The following is a 17486-nucleotide window of genomic DNA, read 5'->3' as shown; positions in this document are numbered from 1 at the left end:
TTTAAGCTATAAGAAATTGACCAATCATAGTTGATTACTCTTAAACTGTAAAATGGGTTAGTCGATACATGATCTACAATGGGTAATAGGAGTATGTTTATAAGATGTAAGAGTAAGAAATCAACCGATCATAGATCGATTATTTTCTTTACATTCGAATATGATCGGTCAATTTCTTATTCTTACTTCTTATGGACATATTCCTACTACTCATTGTAGACTAAGCTTGATTGATCAATTTGCTTACTGCTAAAGTCTTAAGGATGGGTTATTCTACAATGCCGGCCGTCAGTCGCGAAGGATAGCGATTATTAATTACAAAATGCATTTTCGACTGCAATAGATAGTCGCGATTACTAAAGTTGCTTAACTTTTAATTCCTGGAGACAGTAACTTGCATGCAGCATTATAGAATGCCCTTTACTATTTGAGTTTTTCTATGTGCTACCAGCCTTAAACGCACGCGATATATCGATCGATAATTATATCTCACTGACCAGAATCAACTAATCGATTCGTTTAGGCGCAAAATTTTAAATAAACGAAGTAACGCGAATTGCAACGTACAATCACTAACGGCTCATATGATAATCTTGCAATTGGAAAAGAACGTTTCGGGGGGAAAATATGTGAAGTACTGCTGAACGCAAGATTGAAATACACAGTTTGCACCACGGGTATGTAAATCACAATACTTCTTTAATACATTTATTCTTATATATCCATATTTATACACAGTAGTATAGCTCTATTATTATTATTATTAATAATTATATAATAGTGACGTAATGCATCTTGCATTCTCGTTCGATCGGTTAATATTTGACAAAAATACAAAAATTATTAATGTATAATAATTATTATGAGAACAAACGTGCTTACTCAGAAGCTCATTTTTTTGTTCTTTTTCGTTTTCGGCTTCCTTCCTTACTTCCTTTATTACGCGTTTTGTATCTTTTTTTCTCCTTACTTTCAATTATACATTACATTTAGTATACTTCTTTTTTTTGTCGTCCTAAATCGTCCGAGTATACATGAGGAAGTGCGAAAATGGACTAAAAAACATACACTAAGATAAAACGAAAAATATACTTGATTCTTTCAGCCGTAATCACCGACCGTTCATCTGTCGTCGGTGTCAGCGATTGCGTGTGTATGTGTGTGTGTGTGTGTGTATATAATTGAACGCGTATGTCAGTATGAGCGGTTAGCAATCCACAGCTTCGCGAGATCACGGCGAGAAGACATTGTTAGCCCGCAAACTCTTGCCCTTTTTCGACATAGTTTATGCGTACAGATTTACATTCTCTCCAAAAGAAAGGAAGGTAATCTACATTTGGTCTTCCAAGTTCTTCAAAACGCATCATCGACCTACTCATATCGTATTTTATACGAGAGTTTATGTATTATTTATATATTTATATATATGCAGTTGCTAAACGATAGTTTACTTACAACTATTTACTTCTCGCTTATATTAGCGGTAATTGGTAAAGCTTTGACAACGACCGCTCACGGTCGGTCCATTCATGGGTAGAAGAAACATTATTCCTCACGTATATATGGTACATGCGCAAATCGTAACAATTCTCACAGCACCTTTGTTTTATGAAAACACGTTTTCACATACATATCTCTCTCTCTCTCTCTCTCTCTCTCTCTCTCTGTTCGTTCGTGCTGATTTTGTGCGTGCATGCGTACACGCTCGACACACGGTTGTTCTTACACTTTCTTCTCTTTTCTTCTTTTTCTCTCACTGAAAGTATACCTGATCATTTGTTATTCACAATGAAAAAATGTTAAATATATTTGTATATATGTATGTGTTGCGTTGGTCAATGCGTGTTGTTTCATTCTGATTAATATGTATATATAACTATACACATGTTCGCCACTAATCAGTATGAGTAATGCAGTATTAACGAATGTGTACAACAGACGGAATCGATAATGGTTGCTTCTTTTTCTTCCTCTTCTTCTTCCTTTTCTTTTTTATTACAATCTCAATGAAAAAGATATAAATATCGCTGTTACTCATTGTTACTGCATCAGCATCGTTAATTTTACGTTCGTTCGTCTCGACAAACGGTGCGATCGGTTGTGTCAAACTTATTCTCATCTTGGCTGTCCTTTCTCGAAGACTTTTAGTTCGCACTTATGCGAATTAAATAACGGAGAGTATGATACATGCGCGTAAAGTATGTACGATAAGTTTTGCGTTTGCCGTTGCAATGAAAATCGCAACATCGTCTCGATGCATATATCTTGTTATGCATGTTTCGAGCATGGGTCAACTATGCGGTTATATTTTGCCAACAAACATAAAAATGCGTAATTCTTTTGATTTAATATCATCCTGACGCTCCCGAAAAACCGAAGTCACGATTCTATAATGAAGATTAGAATTCGGTGGACCGACAAGTCGATATTTGAAACAAGTACATATTATATCTTTTTGGTACATCTAAAAATGCATTTGGAGAGTATGACAAACGATTTTTCATATAAAATTCCTTGATATTCTTGGGGGGGAAAAAAAAAACCTTTCTAATAAAATTCGGGCAATAACTGTAAACTAATCGTTCAACCATAATTTCTATATAGTTTATTATTTATACGATTACTAATCTTTGATGTCAAAATAGCAAAAGAATGATAACTGGAAGGTATATTACACTAATGCGATTTGATTTCGTAAATTAACACAATTCAGGAGATTCTAATAAGACAAATCCCAACTATTGCAGTTAAGCTATGGAAAACAAGAAGACGTTTACATCGCTCTACATGATTAGTTCGAATATACCGAGAATACATTCCAATTTATTCTATTATATTATATTAAAAGTAACGTAAGTATATGTAAGAATAATAAAAGAGCGGAGATGTTTTTCTTTTTCTTAGAATATATATACTGCATATTTGCCATATATCCAAAACTTTTTAACTATACCGAGGAATATTTAACAGAGGAGAGTCGCATTAATCCACAACTCTCCGTTTAATCAAAAAATTATATGTAATAATTTCAATGTAATATACAAGTCATCGTATTAATGAGGAGTAATTGAAAACAACTCGAGTCACAGATACACGTAATACGTTTAAGTCAATCTCATCGCGAATGCAACGAGATCACTTACTGTGCAGCAGCAGCTCTCCTCACGAAGTCGCGTTTTACATGCCGAAAATAAGAACGTTATAATTACGACAAATTTGTACATATACCATGCGTTTGAACGATTTCACATGTATACATATCGTAATTTTTTAGCGTTACAGCTTTTCGTTGTTCCGCGGAAATGCGCTTTTCGCGTTAACGAGCCAAGATGCTTACATTACGCACGAGAAAAAAAAAAGTAAAAATAAGAAGACACTATAATCGCATATATACATATATTTTGAATATATGTATTCAAAATTGCACTGTGTAATATACAGCCGGGTGACCTTAACGAAACAAACTCAACGAATGTTTTCTCTCCTCTCTTCGTTTCCTTTTCGGTGTTCCATGTAACACGATCTGCGTGATATCGACTTTATCGTGTTGTGAAGTACCGGTAATTTCTTTCTTTCCACAAATGATCAGTTTGACAAATCATACCTGATAATACATCACGCGATCATTGCGCGGTAAACGCGATAACTTTATTTGGCACGAGTGCAACTTGAAGTTAGAAGGAATATGCAAATTATTATGTAAGATTTTTATGCATATTCTTCTACTTGAAACATAAGATGTTACTTGTAACGCACTCTTGTGTATTGGAAATGTTTGCAAATGCGTTGAAGTGAACGAAATATTCGGAACCCCCCCCCCCCTCCTTCTCTTTCTCGCTACGTATATATATATTTTTCGGCTTCCTTTACCGAATTAAATAAATAATATAAACCACAGAATATTGTACGCAAACACAAGTTCGAAATTAACTGTTCTGGTTATCGTGACAAACTCGAATAAAGCATCAGGTTAATAACTGCATATACCTTTCGATTTTTGGAAAAAATTACTTTTCATTACGCATTAACTCGTGTTACAACAAAACCTAAATTTAGTCTAAAAAAATGTCTCTTGCTTATCATTTTCGTATGTCATCTCAAGTATTTATGTTGAATTCAGTAAATCTTAGCACATGAGCGTCTCACAATAACAGACAAGTTTAGATTTCTTTAATACGTAGGTATTACGTTACAAACTCGTCCTTTTCTCAGTGCATCAATTCCGGTAGTATTTTAATTGCTGCCGGCCCAATAACTGGGACTGTACCCGGGCTTCGCTTGAGCCTTGTTCTGCGAACTTGTATTGGACCTCTGGCCCGTGCTGTTGGCTCCATCCTGATGCAGTGGCTGATGCAACTGATGAGGCATAGTCGGGATAAACAGATGCGGCGTACCGTAACTGCCGGGCAAGCCGGCGTTCTGACCACCCGTCAGACCAAACGGCGGCGGTGTAGCCGAGTGGAAAGTCTGTTTTTCGTAAGACTACAATAGTGGAAGGGTCAGTTGAGAACGGTAGCGCGCAACTTTACGTAGATTTGTATCTACGGAGGGCCGTTCACTCGCCTGGCGACATTACTTACATTCACTTTGCCGAGAGCCACGTGACTCTTGGCATACATCGTGGCGTTGATATCTGTCGCGGAAGAACCGGCGGTATTAGTGTTGCCGGTGGAAGTGCCGGTTTTGCCGGTCTGGGTAGCGGTGTAGCTGCTACCGGCGCCTTTATACTCCGCGGACGGGCCAGCGGAGGCTAGAGCGTCGTAGCTAGCCCCAGCGCCGTAACCAGATCCATAACTGCCCGGCTTAGTGTTATACGCACCGCTGTTCGTACCCGCATTACTAGCGGTTGCGATTTGCTACAATATGAACAATCAGTTACGTTATTTGTTCGTCCGCTCGACTTCGGATTCTTCACTGATTCTTAAGGCTTACTGGATAGATAGCGGGAGTTCCGTATTGAAAACCACCGGGCATGATTCCACCACCATAGGTAAAGTACGCGTAACCAGGTGGAAGCGTGGGGTTCATTATAGGTTGCTGGTGCTGCGTTGCGGTCTGCAAACAGTTCGCACGATTATATGACGAATATTCTTTTCGATACCGTCGCGATGAATTGATGAAACTCACTTGTTGCGACATGGTGGAAGGTACCGGTGATGCGTTGCTGTCATTCCTGGCGAACCTGGCGTCGCTGATACTGGTATAGGCTCCTTGCACCCCCTGCACGCCTTGAACGCCTTGCACACCAGATAAAGCATCGCCTCTGCCACCGCCGAGACTCGTTGCGGGACCGGTTGTCTGATAGCCCAGGGCCGCGTCATAGTAACCAGTAGTTGGCTGCACGTTAGTCAGGAAGGCCAAACACAAAACTACATGCATACACTGTGTACTCCAAATACAAGAAGGCTAACTAATGTCTAATCTCTACGCGTACCGGGCTGGGACAAGTAACATGCGAGAGATTGGTTGGTTGTGTCTATATTTCTTGTTACGCTTGCCATATCAAGATATTAACGTGTACTAATCCGGCTAAAACTTTCGATTCGCCGATGAATAGATCTCGTGCTATGTAAAATATTTATGTACTCCCGCCGTTACACCAGATTTTTCGATACAGTTCAAGATATTCGAGTAAAACGGCACAAAGTGTTATGCGATTATCACTTTACGCGCGCGTGTGGTGAATTCGACACGCATATTTTCATATTGTTTCGTAACATCACTCGCATACAATTTATAGTGAAATAAACCAAGTCCAGATAAAGAGGAAAGTGAAGCCAGGACAGATCGGATGTTGAAACTGTGTGTTGTTTCGTAACTTTGTGGAATGAACTTCAAGTTTTATCCCCAGCAACATCACTCTCCCACCATCAAATATACTTTCACAACTTGGTAATATTAAATAAACCTTATCCTTCTTTGCACCAGCGTATTTGTCTCATACGCGATACATATTGCTACAGACAAGTTTGTGTTGTCATCGTGAGGACATCCATAGGAGAAGATCGAAAGAATTTTGGAAGAGAGAGAAAAAAAGAAACGTTGGATTTACGAGCAGCTACCAAGCAATAAAGAAATGTTTACCTTGGCATTCGTACCAGATAACAATAACATAAGAGGTAGCGCAATCTCGAGGCAAGTACACTCGGATGCTAAAAGCAATTCATATACGTGATAAAAATGATGATAGTCTCGTTAATTTTTCCTCCGGTGTGTACATAACTTCGAGGGAGCGGTACCCGTGGAAAAGTACGTTCGCACTTGAATGAACTAATCGAGCAGTAACTGACCATATGCGGTATTCTTTGTTGCACGAGTTGCAACTCCTCGTAACTGTACATCGGCTGTTGAAAAGCGTAAGGTACGCCTTGGCCCATGATGTATTGATGACCGAGCATAGGCGTCATATTTCCAGCGGCACCGCCACCCGTAATGTTACCGGTCCCGCTGGTACCCGTCACCACTCCACTCGACGTGCTTTTCGGCACAGCTGAGAGCAATGAGAATATTTTCATTAGATCCTTTTTAGCGGCGGTCTCGTCGACATCAATCGTACCAAGTGGTATTCGCTTACCGTTCGAATTAGTTACTTTAGTCTGTGAACTGTTCACCGAGGCAGAGCTAAGACCCAACGTAGGCGCGGTAGTCGTCGCGAGGGAGCTATTGGACGTTGTCGCGTTGCTATCGTATTGAGAATCCTTGCTCGCAGTGTTGTTCAATTTGTGATTGTGAGTTGCCGTTTGTGGCTGACTGGTATAGCTAGCGTATGGGCTCGCGTATACCTGTTCATTCGTTACATACATATCAGTACGTATGTATGATATGATGCGATGGAAAAAAGATGCACTTACAGACTGGGCGGCGCTCTGATAACCACCCGAGCTTTGCGTTATCGGCGACGTAAATGTCGTGACCGAAGACTGATAAGCCTGTGGCTGGTAAGCTTGATATCCTGCGTTGCTGTTCGATACCGTATTAGTGGCTACGGATTGCGCTTGATATTGCGACGTCGTAGTCGGCACATATCCACTCGCAGACTGATAAACCTATCGGGGACAAAAAAAAATGTGTAAATCTCGATATATATATGAATTATCTGACGATTTGTAACACATCAGATACAATCGTTACCTGGCTACTAGTAGTAGGTTGGTTATAACCGGAAGTCGCAGATGAGGATGCGGAGGGAGAGGCTTGACTGAAAGTCGATGCGTTGGATTGCGGGAACGACGCTGACGAATTGTAGCTCGCCTGTGAAACTGTCGCAGTCGCTGAATAGCTATTTGTATTAGCAGACGCTGACGCGGTCTGAAAGGTGGATTGAGAGGATTGACTGTTCGTCGAGTATGCGTTGTACGTGCTCGGCGTGCCGCTTGACGGTTGGAAAGACGATTTCTGCGACTGATACGTCGTCGGGGGCCCATACGTTGGTGCATTTCCCGGCGAAACTTGCGATGTGAAGTCTTGTTTAGTTATGTCCAGACTTTGACCGCTACTGCTTCCACGCGCGGTGAAACTTTGCGAACTAATCGAATGCTCGCTTGATACCGGCAAATTATCAGTACCTGACAACTGAACATTTCACGTACAATTACGTAGTGTTCGGTGTTGCGAATAGCGTGCTCGAAACATCTTGATAAAAGTGAAATAAATAAAAGGGATGACATAAGAATCAGGTCGCTAAGAAATTCTATTGGTCAACAATACTCTATTGCAAAAGAAAAACAGAACAAAAACACGGAGAATAATGTCAAATGTGAAGTCAAATGTCAGCGATAAAAAATGGAAAATTCCTCCTGAGGCCATTGGTAGCGATGGTACGTTACAGCGGGAATCGTGATAAAAAAGAAAAAATAATCTGTGCTTATCGTCAAACTATGTCAATCAACATCAATCTGATATTTTAGATTATCACAGTGTGGAGAAATACTTGGTTTGGTTGCCAGGTTAGCGCCGCGTCTTTTATGGATTTATTTCCAACGTGAACATTTATTTTTTCAGATCGTTCTTCTTCCAAATCAAGCACTCAACCATCAATGTTAACGAACAATTAAGAGAAAAATCATCTATGTTTCTGTTCTTTTTCCCGACTTTGAGGCAATATGATTATTATTTATTTTTCTTTTGTTAGCTGGGAAGAGTCCGCAGCGAAGATTCAAAAGTTTTATGTATTAAATTATATACAGAGTATTCCAAACTAATATCGGTTTCCGCGGGAGAACGGGTAAAACTGAGCAGAAAAGTCACGCGCCATTTTGTAAAATTCGCAATAATTAATAAGGAATTAATTATTTAATTAATTATTCTGAATAAAAAAAAAAAAATTGCTCACTTCTCAAGATTTCTCAGCAATAATGAATATCAACTGATAACGAGAAATGATCCTTCTCGGCGCACAACTCTTTGTCACATGCTTGCTGCGTTACTCCGCCTTTAGAAATCGGTTGATGCTCATCGTTTCTAAGAGATCTTCAAAAATAAGCCATTTTTCTTTATATAGAGTTCGGCCTACCGTTTCCCCTGCAATCACTAGCTGAGATGAAATAATGAATTCCTCATTCGCTAATGTGAATTTTGCCAAATGATACATGACTTTTCTGCTTAGTTTCACTCGTTTCATCTGCATACCGCGAGAACCGAGATTAGTTTGGGACACCATGTGTGTGTGTGTGTGTATGTGTGTGTGTATTTTTTACGCGCGATATTTTTTACCATAAAATTGTTTGCGCATCATCAGTGGCTTTTACTAGCTTTACTTATTTCTCGATTTCTCCGAGTCAAGTAGAGATTATTTACCATTTGAGAACTAGCGTTGTAAGGTGTTGTGGAAGTCTGCGTAGTTTCGATGTCGAGCGAATTACTCGCATTGGCAGTGTTCACAGCATTCGGGCCGGAAGTCATATCCACGCCGGAAATTGTACTATTCGTCGAGTTGTACTTCTCATTGGCGGAACCATCAAGAGAGCTAGAATCGCTACCGAATTCGAGCGCACCAAATTGTACATCTAGAAAGCCGATTCCGCTGTTCACCGCGTCACCCGGCATTTCCACCGCGCTCGATGGTATCTTGGATGGCGGAGGAACTCTAGGACGTTGTTTTGTCTGTCTTTGGGGCTGAAATTTATACATGTTACAAGTTAGCCAAGTATTTATGCAGATATTAACGTGAACAGGTTCATGTGGAAGCATTTCAAAGAATAATATGACCATACCTGATTAGACATGGTTGACGTAAAAGACGTTTGTCCAGCAGCTTTCAAGTTTTCACTTGATTGTTGACTAAGCTGTGTTAAATATTGGGTTTGTGCCGCTGTTAGAACACCGCTACTAATAGCGCTGGGTTGCTGCGGTAATTGCATCGCCGGCAAGCTTAATACAGGTTGTGGCTGTTGCTGTGGTTGTTGCTGTTGTGAAGGTTGTTGCTGTATTAAGCTCTGCTGCTGCATCGTCGACATGTCCGACAATTTTGGCAATTCCTGTAAATTACGTGCGTAAAAAAGGTATTATTAATGCGTGGACGCATATGTGCGTAATGCATTTCCTCGTATCTCATAAAACCTTACTTCTTGTTGAAGAAGTGATAAATTAACATTTTGGCCCGATTGCGTCGATGGTATTTCCTGTGGCTTTGGTTCATCTAGCGCAGGAGGAGGTTCCAAAATAGATGTGCTTGGAGTGAAGACTTTCGTGTCCGCCAAAGAACCTGTATATTCTTCGTTATCCCAATCTTCCGTTGAATCAAGATTGTTCCACGCATCTATGTATAATATATTTATATTATAGATTAATATGTGTTCGTTCATGATATTTCTTTTTTACATTTTTATTCATATATATAAGACAAAATATCGTACTTTGTTTCAAAGAAGCAATTTCACTTATATAAATAATAATTTAATATATAAACGGCAATGTTACAGGAGAAACAATGTCTATTAAAGAAAATCAGGACTTACCCATTTTCGGTTCTTGGATACTTTGTTGCTGCTCTTCACTCCCTGTCCAAGTGTCAATTGGACGATTAAAGCTATGAGTAGTGGAAGCAGATGATGGATCATTGCGATTTGCAAACGTTCGCGGTCCAAGGCCCCTGCCACCACCACGGCCTCCACGACCCGATCTTCCAGGCCCACCCCTTCCTCTTCTGCTGTAGCTGCCGTCGCGAATGCCATCCTCCATGTTTCTTTCATTTTCCTTGTTTTCCCGTCCACGCCCTACACGTCAACAAATATGATTTTGCAAAGATTCCCAAATTTATATGTGAAATAACGAAGAAATTCATAGTGTGTATTTTCTTTCTTTCTTTCTTTCTTTCTTTCTCTCTCTCTCCCTCGTTATTAATTAATAGGAAAAACAAAAGATACGTGTAAAATGTGTGCATATTCACATTATTTCAGAATGGCTCGATGATGAAATAATTGAAAAATTTAATAAGGAATTAAACTAACATCCACGATTATCATGATTAGCACGGCCTCGCATGCGTGGAGGACCACCACTACGTTGGTTACGTCGCTCCTCCCAATCACCACCATCATCCTGTCCACCTGTTTGATCAGTGATCTGTTTAGATCCGCTTGGTTGACGCAGCTTCTTCTTTTTAACCTCCCACTCTGGCCTCCCTATATTTTCCAAAAGATCATTCACAGCACGATTCAAATCACCATCGTTGTCGTGCAAAGCCATCACTACTTCGTCCTCCGTTCGCATGGTCATGTCCATGACTTGCTGGACGCGTTCTTTCAAAGAGTCCTCGCCTCCAGCCATTCTGGTTTCAATAAGTTGTGTATGCCGGGTCTGAACAGTGTTTTGCTGCATGGAACAATAATTGAAGACAGTATTCTTTAAAAATGTTACAACGATTGTATGTTATCTTTTTACTTAGGTTTGTCATCTAGTAAGATAGTTTGAATATTTTGTCACAAACAAAATAACTTCTTATGTGCAATTACATATATCAAGATTTCTAATACTCAAATTTCTCACAAAAATCTACTACCACAAAACTACTACAATAGAGTGTGTTATAAATATGTTTCTGTAATAAATTATATTGATAAATTTAACAATTAGTGAATACTAAATTAACGAATAACGTTAAGTTGTATACCAACCTGGGCTTTATCATGTTTAATCGAATCTGATGATTTAGTTTGATGATGATCTGATTTCCCATGTTGTGACTTGTTTTTGTTGGTGCCTCTTCCAGAGGACACCAATGATTTGTTATTTGAGCTCATTGCCAATAAAATCTCACACACCTACGCACTCACAGTATGTACACTCTTTATTTACAGTCTGAAACAGAATAGACATCTGTTATTTCATATATTATATTACATAAATTATAATTATTACTATAATTATTATTATCATATATATGTGTGTGTGTATGTGTGTGAACACATATAGTTATTAAATCATTTAACATTCAATTGCGTGCAGATTATAAATATTTATATTAAAAGCGTTATAACAAAAAAAAATGTTAATATAAATTACATGTATTGATTAAATTGTAAATACATAGTATAAACATAATGAGGCATAAGATTATTATTATAACCTTGTTTTTATTACGTTTAAAATATTAAGATGATATAAAAATGTAGCTTTATTTAAAAATGTTCCAAATGTAAAAAGGTTAATGATTCATTGATTAAAAGAAAGGAAAGTTAGGACTGCGTGTAGGAGCCTATATGCAAGTGTTTGAGCAAAATTAAATAGTTTATTGCTCCAACATGTGTACATAGGTTTCATATGTAATGTTTTCTAATTTTTGGTTCCAATTTATGTTACCAAATATCTTTGTACTATAACAATATTATGCAAACTTATAAATTCTATTTGATAGTATTTTGTAATCTACAGAATTTCTTTTTATGCAAATTGTGTACTGCATTTCCCAGTATATTTTATATGTATTTAAATTCCTTTCCAAGTTTATGAAACAACACAGATTAAAAATTTCACTCGACAATGTGTTTATGGTCAGTGGAAGAATACCAAGTATTGAAATATTTCCTTGTAGCAATTTAAAAGCAGTTAAGTAAAATTTAGCAAAATATTATTATCTTTAGTCATAATTGTTGGTGAGTCTTACAATATGAGAGACAATCCTTAAATAATAATAATGCGTAAAATAAAAAGATCTTTGGCTGAACAAATTTTACGCTTGGAAAATATATATGAAAACCAGACAAGGTTAGGATGATTTAATAGCTTTAAACTATAGAGAATAAAATCCGGCGGGACAAGGAAAGTTAAAGGCAATGTGCACACTTATCGTACGGCGATCTCCCGCGACAAAGGAGTGATGTGTTCCGCGTGGCGCTTTACGTAGAAGAATGCACGCCGAAGGTCCTCGGAAAGATCTCTCGCGAGATTCTTTGCGAACGATCGCGCGGCCCCAAAAATACGATCTAACACGAAATAACACACGGGATGGAGGGGGAGGGTGTCTCGCACGAATATCGTCCAATCGAAAAACTTCACCGTGGATTAATCATGGAATTTCACGGGAGATAATGCCAAAAGTAGGAAGAATTTTGACGTTGTGCTACAGAAACCCGATGATGAAAAAAAGAACACTTTGTCGGGCGCGTCGTCGAGTACCGCTCGCACACGTCGTCACGTAAGCTGCCCGTGCGTAAGATCAAGTCGAGACGAAAGGAGGAGTAGGCGACTCGCGGGACGACGCACTACATGAACTTTCGGTACCGATCGTAACTCTCTCACGGCGAGGATATTTTTTAGCAGACCATGTGCACAGCGGACGCCATTTCTGCTTGTGCGAGAGGAAGGCTTGTCAACCATCGGCGCGGCGATGCATCGACGGGGGATCGGCGGAGTCGAAATGGCCGAAGAAGAGAATTCTTTGCGTGTACCTCACGGCTACTGTAGGCGACGTACGCCTGCTCCGTTAAACGCGTCGAGAAGCAGAAGCGAGCGGAACTCACGGCACCTCGGCGCTTGGGGCCGTGGCGCGCGAAAAACTACAAGAAAAACAACGGATTCGCTTCGTACCTGGTTAGTGCGCTCAAAACGCAGCTCGGTCACGTGACCGTGGCAGCCCCCTTCCTGATGCACCCACCAGACACCCACCAACGCAGCCAGCACCACCTCTTTCGCTCTTTATCGGGCTCTATACAGCTAGCTACTAATGGCTCCCGCGGACAGGACGTGGCGGCGTTCGCCGCGCCGTGAAAAACAACCTGGTGGCCAATTGACTTGTTGCTGTTCCGTGAGAGCGAGTGGCCAATTGGCTACCGCCATAGCTGCGTCCTTTATGCAGGAGTAGTAATTTTCAATAAACGTAGTCCACAATGGGCAATACAAGTATGTTCATAAAAAGTACGAATAAGAAATTGACCACTCATATTCAAATGTAAGGAGAATAATCGACTATGATTGGTTAATTTCTTAAGCCAGCGGCACACGATGCTTGTTTCATGCTGGATCGTTCGCTGGATGGAAATACTACGTCCTGATTGGTATATCGTCATCCATTTTCGGTAATGTACTAATTAGAACGCAGCGTTTCTATCCAACAAGCAATCCAGCACGAAAACAAGCATCGTGTGCCGCTGGCTTAAGTCCTAATCTACAATAGATGCTTTAAATCTTAAGAAATTGCAGTCACAATGCTTTAAACTTTATGAAATTGACCAATCACAATGCTTTAAGCTTCAAGAAATTGACCAATCACAATCAAATTTTAGAAGAATAATCAATTGGTCAATTTCTTAAGGCTTAGGGTGAAATTACATGGTGCGTAATAGAACTGCGGAATAGAAGCAACCAATCAACATACAAAATTTGCGTGATGGAAAAGAACGGAGTAGCGCTGATTGGTTGCTTCTATGACGCACTCTCTATTTAGCAGTTCTATTAAGCACCATATAATTTCACCCTAAAGAATCTGAAATTCTCATGCTAAACCTATATCGGAGAATCCATACGGTTCAAGACATCCTGAGGGAAACATTTACAACCAACCATATTCCTTTTACTCACATTCTTACTTTTCTGAAAACCACTAATCAATGTCTATATAACTACTAGGGTAATCGGGCGTGTCCGGTTATTCCCTGTCCAAATAACATTTATCAGTGGTATTAGGGCGATACAAGCGGTCTGTTCTTTATAGCTGCGCTGCTGAACTAATGTATTAAGTTGAAATGAGACAAGTAAATATTTTCTCACTTCAATTTATTGCAATTCAGCATCCAATTTAGCAGTGCAGCTATAGGATGCGTTCGAGGAGACGCTACTTAGCACTAATGCCTCATTCTATCTTTGTTACTCTTTACATATACAACAAGGATAGAATAACGCGGTAGCGATAAAAATAGCGTCCCCTCGAACGGCGGCAGCCAATAAACTTTCAGTTCTCGTGGAAAAGCGTCACGTTGATCGGCTACCGCGGCAAGCGTTGTCGCGTCCTATGGGCAGAAGCCATAAGGCTGCCTGCCACCAGAATCGAAGAAAGGAAGGAAAGAGAAGCAGACCTGTCTATGCATTGGACTGTGATTTTACTTACCCGCCAGTCTTCATTGTTTTAATTATAATCGAAATGGATTCCTACGTAATGCAGGTATTTCGTTTAATTGTATATCAGGATGAAAAGATAGAAAATTTTTGTTACTTCATCTTGGTCTTATTCGTAAGATTCGACGACTGTGGCTTAACCAGGATGGGGAAGCGTTGGCGGTAAGCAATACATAAATTTATTCCATTCAATTATTATATGGATTGTACAAAAATCGTTTTTTTTTTTAAGGATCTTCTGTCATTGAGACATGGCCATGTCATGATTCCTCAAATTGGATCTGAAATTGCAATAAACAAAGCTATAGAGCATTTATCCGCACCTTTGGATGACTTGGTACTTTACCACTTAAAGTAAGAGCATATCTTTCCTTCTTTTAGATATTTGTATATCACTAAATATGTATATATATATATATATATATATATAGAGAGAGAGAGAGAGAGAAAGAAAAAAAAAAGAGAAAGAAAGAACAAATAATATTATTATTCCTAGAGCTGTATTCGCAATGAATAAGAATGATCCGTTCGCATTGTACAACCAACAAAGCTCAGCTGTGCAATGCCTTGCAAAGATTCTGCAAATGCAAAAAGAAGAAAATTGGATGTTGCCAGTAATGAATGTAATGTGCCTGGAACTGAGATTATCTGCGATAGGTGCAGAAAATTCCAAGAACAATAAGAACCTGAAGCATGGTGAAGTACTTGAGAAATGTGCTGAATGCTTAATGGCTTGCTTTCGGGTTTGCGCGGCTGATAGTAGAAGTTCAGAAGAAGATACGAAACGATGGGGGATGTTATCTTTAATCAATCAGTTGTTAAAAGTATATTTTAGAATTAACAAATTGCATCTATGTAAACCTTTGATAAGAGCCATAGAATCTTCTTCCTTCAAGGACCACTTTGCATTGGCGCATCAGATTACATATAAATTTTTCGTCGGCCGCAAAGCAATGTTCGACAGTGATTACAAAGTTGGTGAGTGCATATCTTGTTTGTTTTCTTTTCTTGGAAAAAAAACGAGTGACCACAATTCATATTTCTTATCGATCTCAAAAATTGATAACATCAAATTGTTTCAGCCAATAAGTATTTGACTTACGCGTTTGAGCATTGTCACGTAATGAGCTCGAAAAATAAAAGACTGATTCTGACTTATCTTGTGCCAGTCAAGATGTTACTGGGATACATGCCGAAGCAGAATGTCCTACAGAAGTACAATTTGATGGAATTTTGGGAATTGATGGAGTCCGTAAAAAAAGGAGATTTACGTTCCCTAGAAAAAGTGATGGCGAAACACGAGGCATTCTTCATCGGCGCCGGCATATATTTGATTGTTGAGAAACTCAAATTGATTGCCTACAGAAATTTATTCAAGAAAGTATACCTAGTACTGAATACGCATCAGATACCAGTGCAGAGTTTGCTCGTGGCATTACAGATGTACGGAATGGAAGATATAGATATGGATGAGACCGAATGCCTTCTCGCAAATCTGATTTACGAGGGTAAAATTAAAGGCTACATATCGTTTCAGCACAAGAAGTTAGTTATATCCAAGCAAAACCCTTTTCCACTGCTATCTACAATACCGTAATTGTAATATCGCGACCGATGTATTATTATACTTTTAATAAATTTATTGCTATTTTTATTTGTAGTTTTCCGTTTAGCGAGAACAATTGTTCATAGGTGCGTCCCACTACATTCTCGCAACGCCCAAATTGCCTTTCAAGCCATTAAACTAAACGCTCGCGATGTTTACCGCGTATTGTTACAACTAACTTTATAATTAGCTTTCTAGGGGAGAATTCTTACCTTGACAGAAAAGCAACCAATCAGAACTCGCGTTAGTAGTCGACAGTTTCTGCTTTTCTGTCAAAGTATGAATTCTCCCTAATGTTCGTGCTGAGGAGATGGGTTGAGTGAGTGTTTGATGAATTTTACCCAGAGTTCTTTGCAATTTATATAAATTTAATAAATTATCAGAAAATAAACTTAATATTTAACTTAAAAAGGCTCTTACATTCATAGTATATAACGGAAAACTTGCAGAAACCAACTATATTCTTGAACGTAAACTATGTTTCTCTTTTCCATTCGTTGACGTCCATTCTTCTTGTTCTGCGTCGGAAGTTTGGTTAGTGTCACTAATTGATGAGTAATTTTTCGATTTTCGCTTAAGTATAATTCTGAAAATTATAAATAAAACAATTTTTGAAATATTAGATATCATGAAATTTACTGAATTAAACTGAAACCCGACTGTATATTAATGAAATGGGGTCAATTCAGAGAGTATTTCAGCAAAATATTTCTATCAAGTATATATTTAAAAGATATATCTTGTTTAAGAAAATATAAATCTTACCTTTCCAATCCTGTCAATCAATTCTTATCTCATGAAGAGAAAAGATTCCAGACAATCTAGACAGAAGAATAGAATTTTGTTAGCTGAGGTAATCACTTCACTTACATTTTAAATCAATGTGAATGATAATCAGCAAATACTATACAAATCATAGCATTCAGAGATCTTGGTGAAATGTTTCATCATACTCGAGTGTTAATATATATATAATAAATGAGATCTATGCAATAACTAAGAATTACCTGCAAAAATTGACATCGTTATTCCATTACTAGGTCTTGCAATAATTTAGCAGAACTAAAAAATAAATTACAATTTTATGGTTTGTGATATGCCATATTGTTCATACGCAATATCGTTTTGATCGAAGTGGATTAGTAGGAGCAAATTGAAGTCACGGAATTTATAAATCTTGGTAATAATAATAACATTGTTTTATCTAATTTCAAATATAAAGTACAAAGTAATATTTGAAAAAAATATATTGTTTAAAAAACAAAACGTACCTCTTTATAATCTTGCAGTACCTATCTTAAAAAGAAAGGTGATTCTAATCTAGATAGAA

At 38.5% G+C, this 17486-nt stretch overlaps 2 protein-coding genes and 1 long non-coding RNA gene across 6 annotated transcripts in view; 1 reads left to right on the top strand and 2 right to left on the bottom strand.

The window, feature by feature from the left end:
• Positions 1–924: 924 nt before the first annotated feature.
• On the bottom strand, positions 925–13134 carry LOC106749276 (protein lingerer). 4 transcript variants are annotated; one of them, XM_014628574.1, is made up of 15 exons: positions 13027–13134; positions 11115–11298; positions 10449–10812; positions 9957–10214; positions 9564–9757; positions 9213–9476; positions 8797–9114; positions 7132–7572; positions 6852–7046; positions 6575–6782; positions 6291–6490; positions 5128–5337; positions 4933–5055; positions 4581–4856; positions 925–4482 (listed from the first exon to the last, which is right to left on the bottom strand). In XM_014628574.1, exons 2-15 carry the CDS (start codon positions 11238–11240, stop codon positions 4234–4236), a joined length of 3426 nt encoding a protein of 1141 aa, XP_014484060.1. In that variant the 5' UTR covers positions 11241–11298; positions 13027–13134; the 3' UTR covers positions 925–4233. The 4 variants fall into 4 exon arrangements, with proteins under 4 accessions (XP_014484060.1, XP_014484063.1, XP_014484061.1 ...); XM_014628577.1 differs by having other exon boundaries at positions 5128–5298; XM_014628575.1 differs by lacking the exon at positions 13027–13134 and adding an exon at positions 12888–13018.
• Positions 13135–14448: 1314 nt separating this feature from the next.
• On the top strand, positions 14449–16204 carry LOC106749210 (PCI domain-containing protein 2). The gene is made up of 5 exons (XM_014628431.1): positions 14449–14596; positions 14671–14712; positions 14783–14904; positions 15047–15528; positions 15633–16204. Exons 1-5 carry the CDS (start codon positions 14576–14578, stop codon positions 16145–16147), a joined length of 1182 nt encoding a protein of 393 aa, XP_014483917.1. The 5' UTR covers positions 14449–14575; the 3' UTR covers positions 16148–16204.
• A 299-nt stretch (positions 16205–16503) lies between these two features.
• The window catches only part of LOC106749213, a 2193-nt gene continuing 1210 nt past the window's right edge, over positions 16504–17486 (bottom strand). The window contains exons 5-8 of the long non-coding RNA XR_001374837.1: positions 17428–17476; positions 17164–17218; positions 16922–16977; positions 16504–16742 (exon numbers count right to left, since the gene is read on the bottom strand). This is a non-coding gene — a long non-coding RNA (uncharacterized LOC106749213). The remainder of the gene's footprint in view (positions 16743–16921; positions 16978–17163; positions 17219–17427; positions 17477–17486) is intronic.

This window comes from Dinoponera quadriceps, unplaced genomic scaffold (genome assembly GCF_001313825.1).
Source record: "Dinoponera quadriceps isolate SergipeBrazil2010 unplaced genomic scaffold, ASM131382v1 scaffold2952, whole genome shotgun sequence".
NCBI lineage: Eukaryota > Metazoa > Arthropoda > Insecta > Hymenoptera > Formicidae > Dinoponera > Dinoponera quadriceps.
Note: the sequence above shows the minus strand (reverse complement) of the source record. Positions and strands in the feature narration are given on the sequence as shown.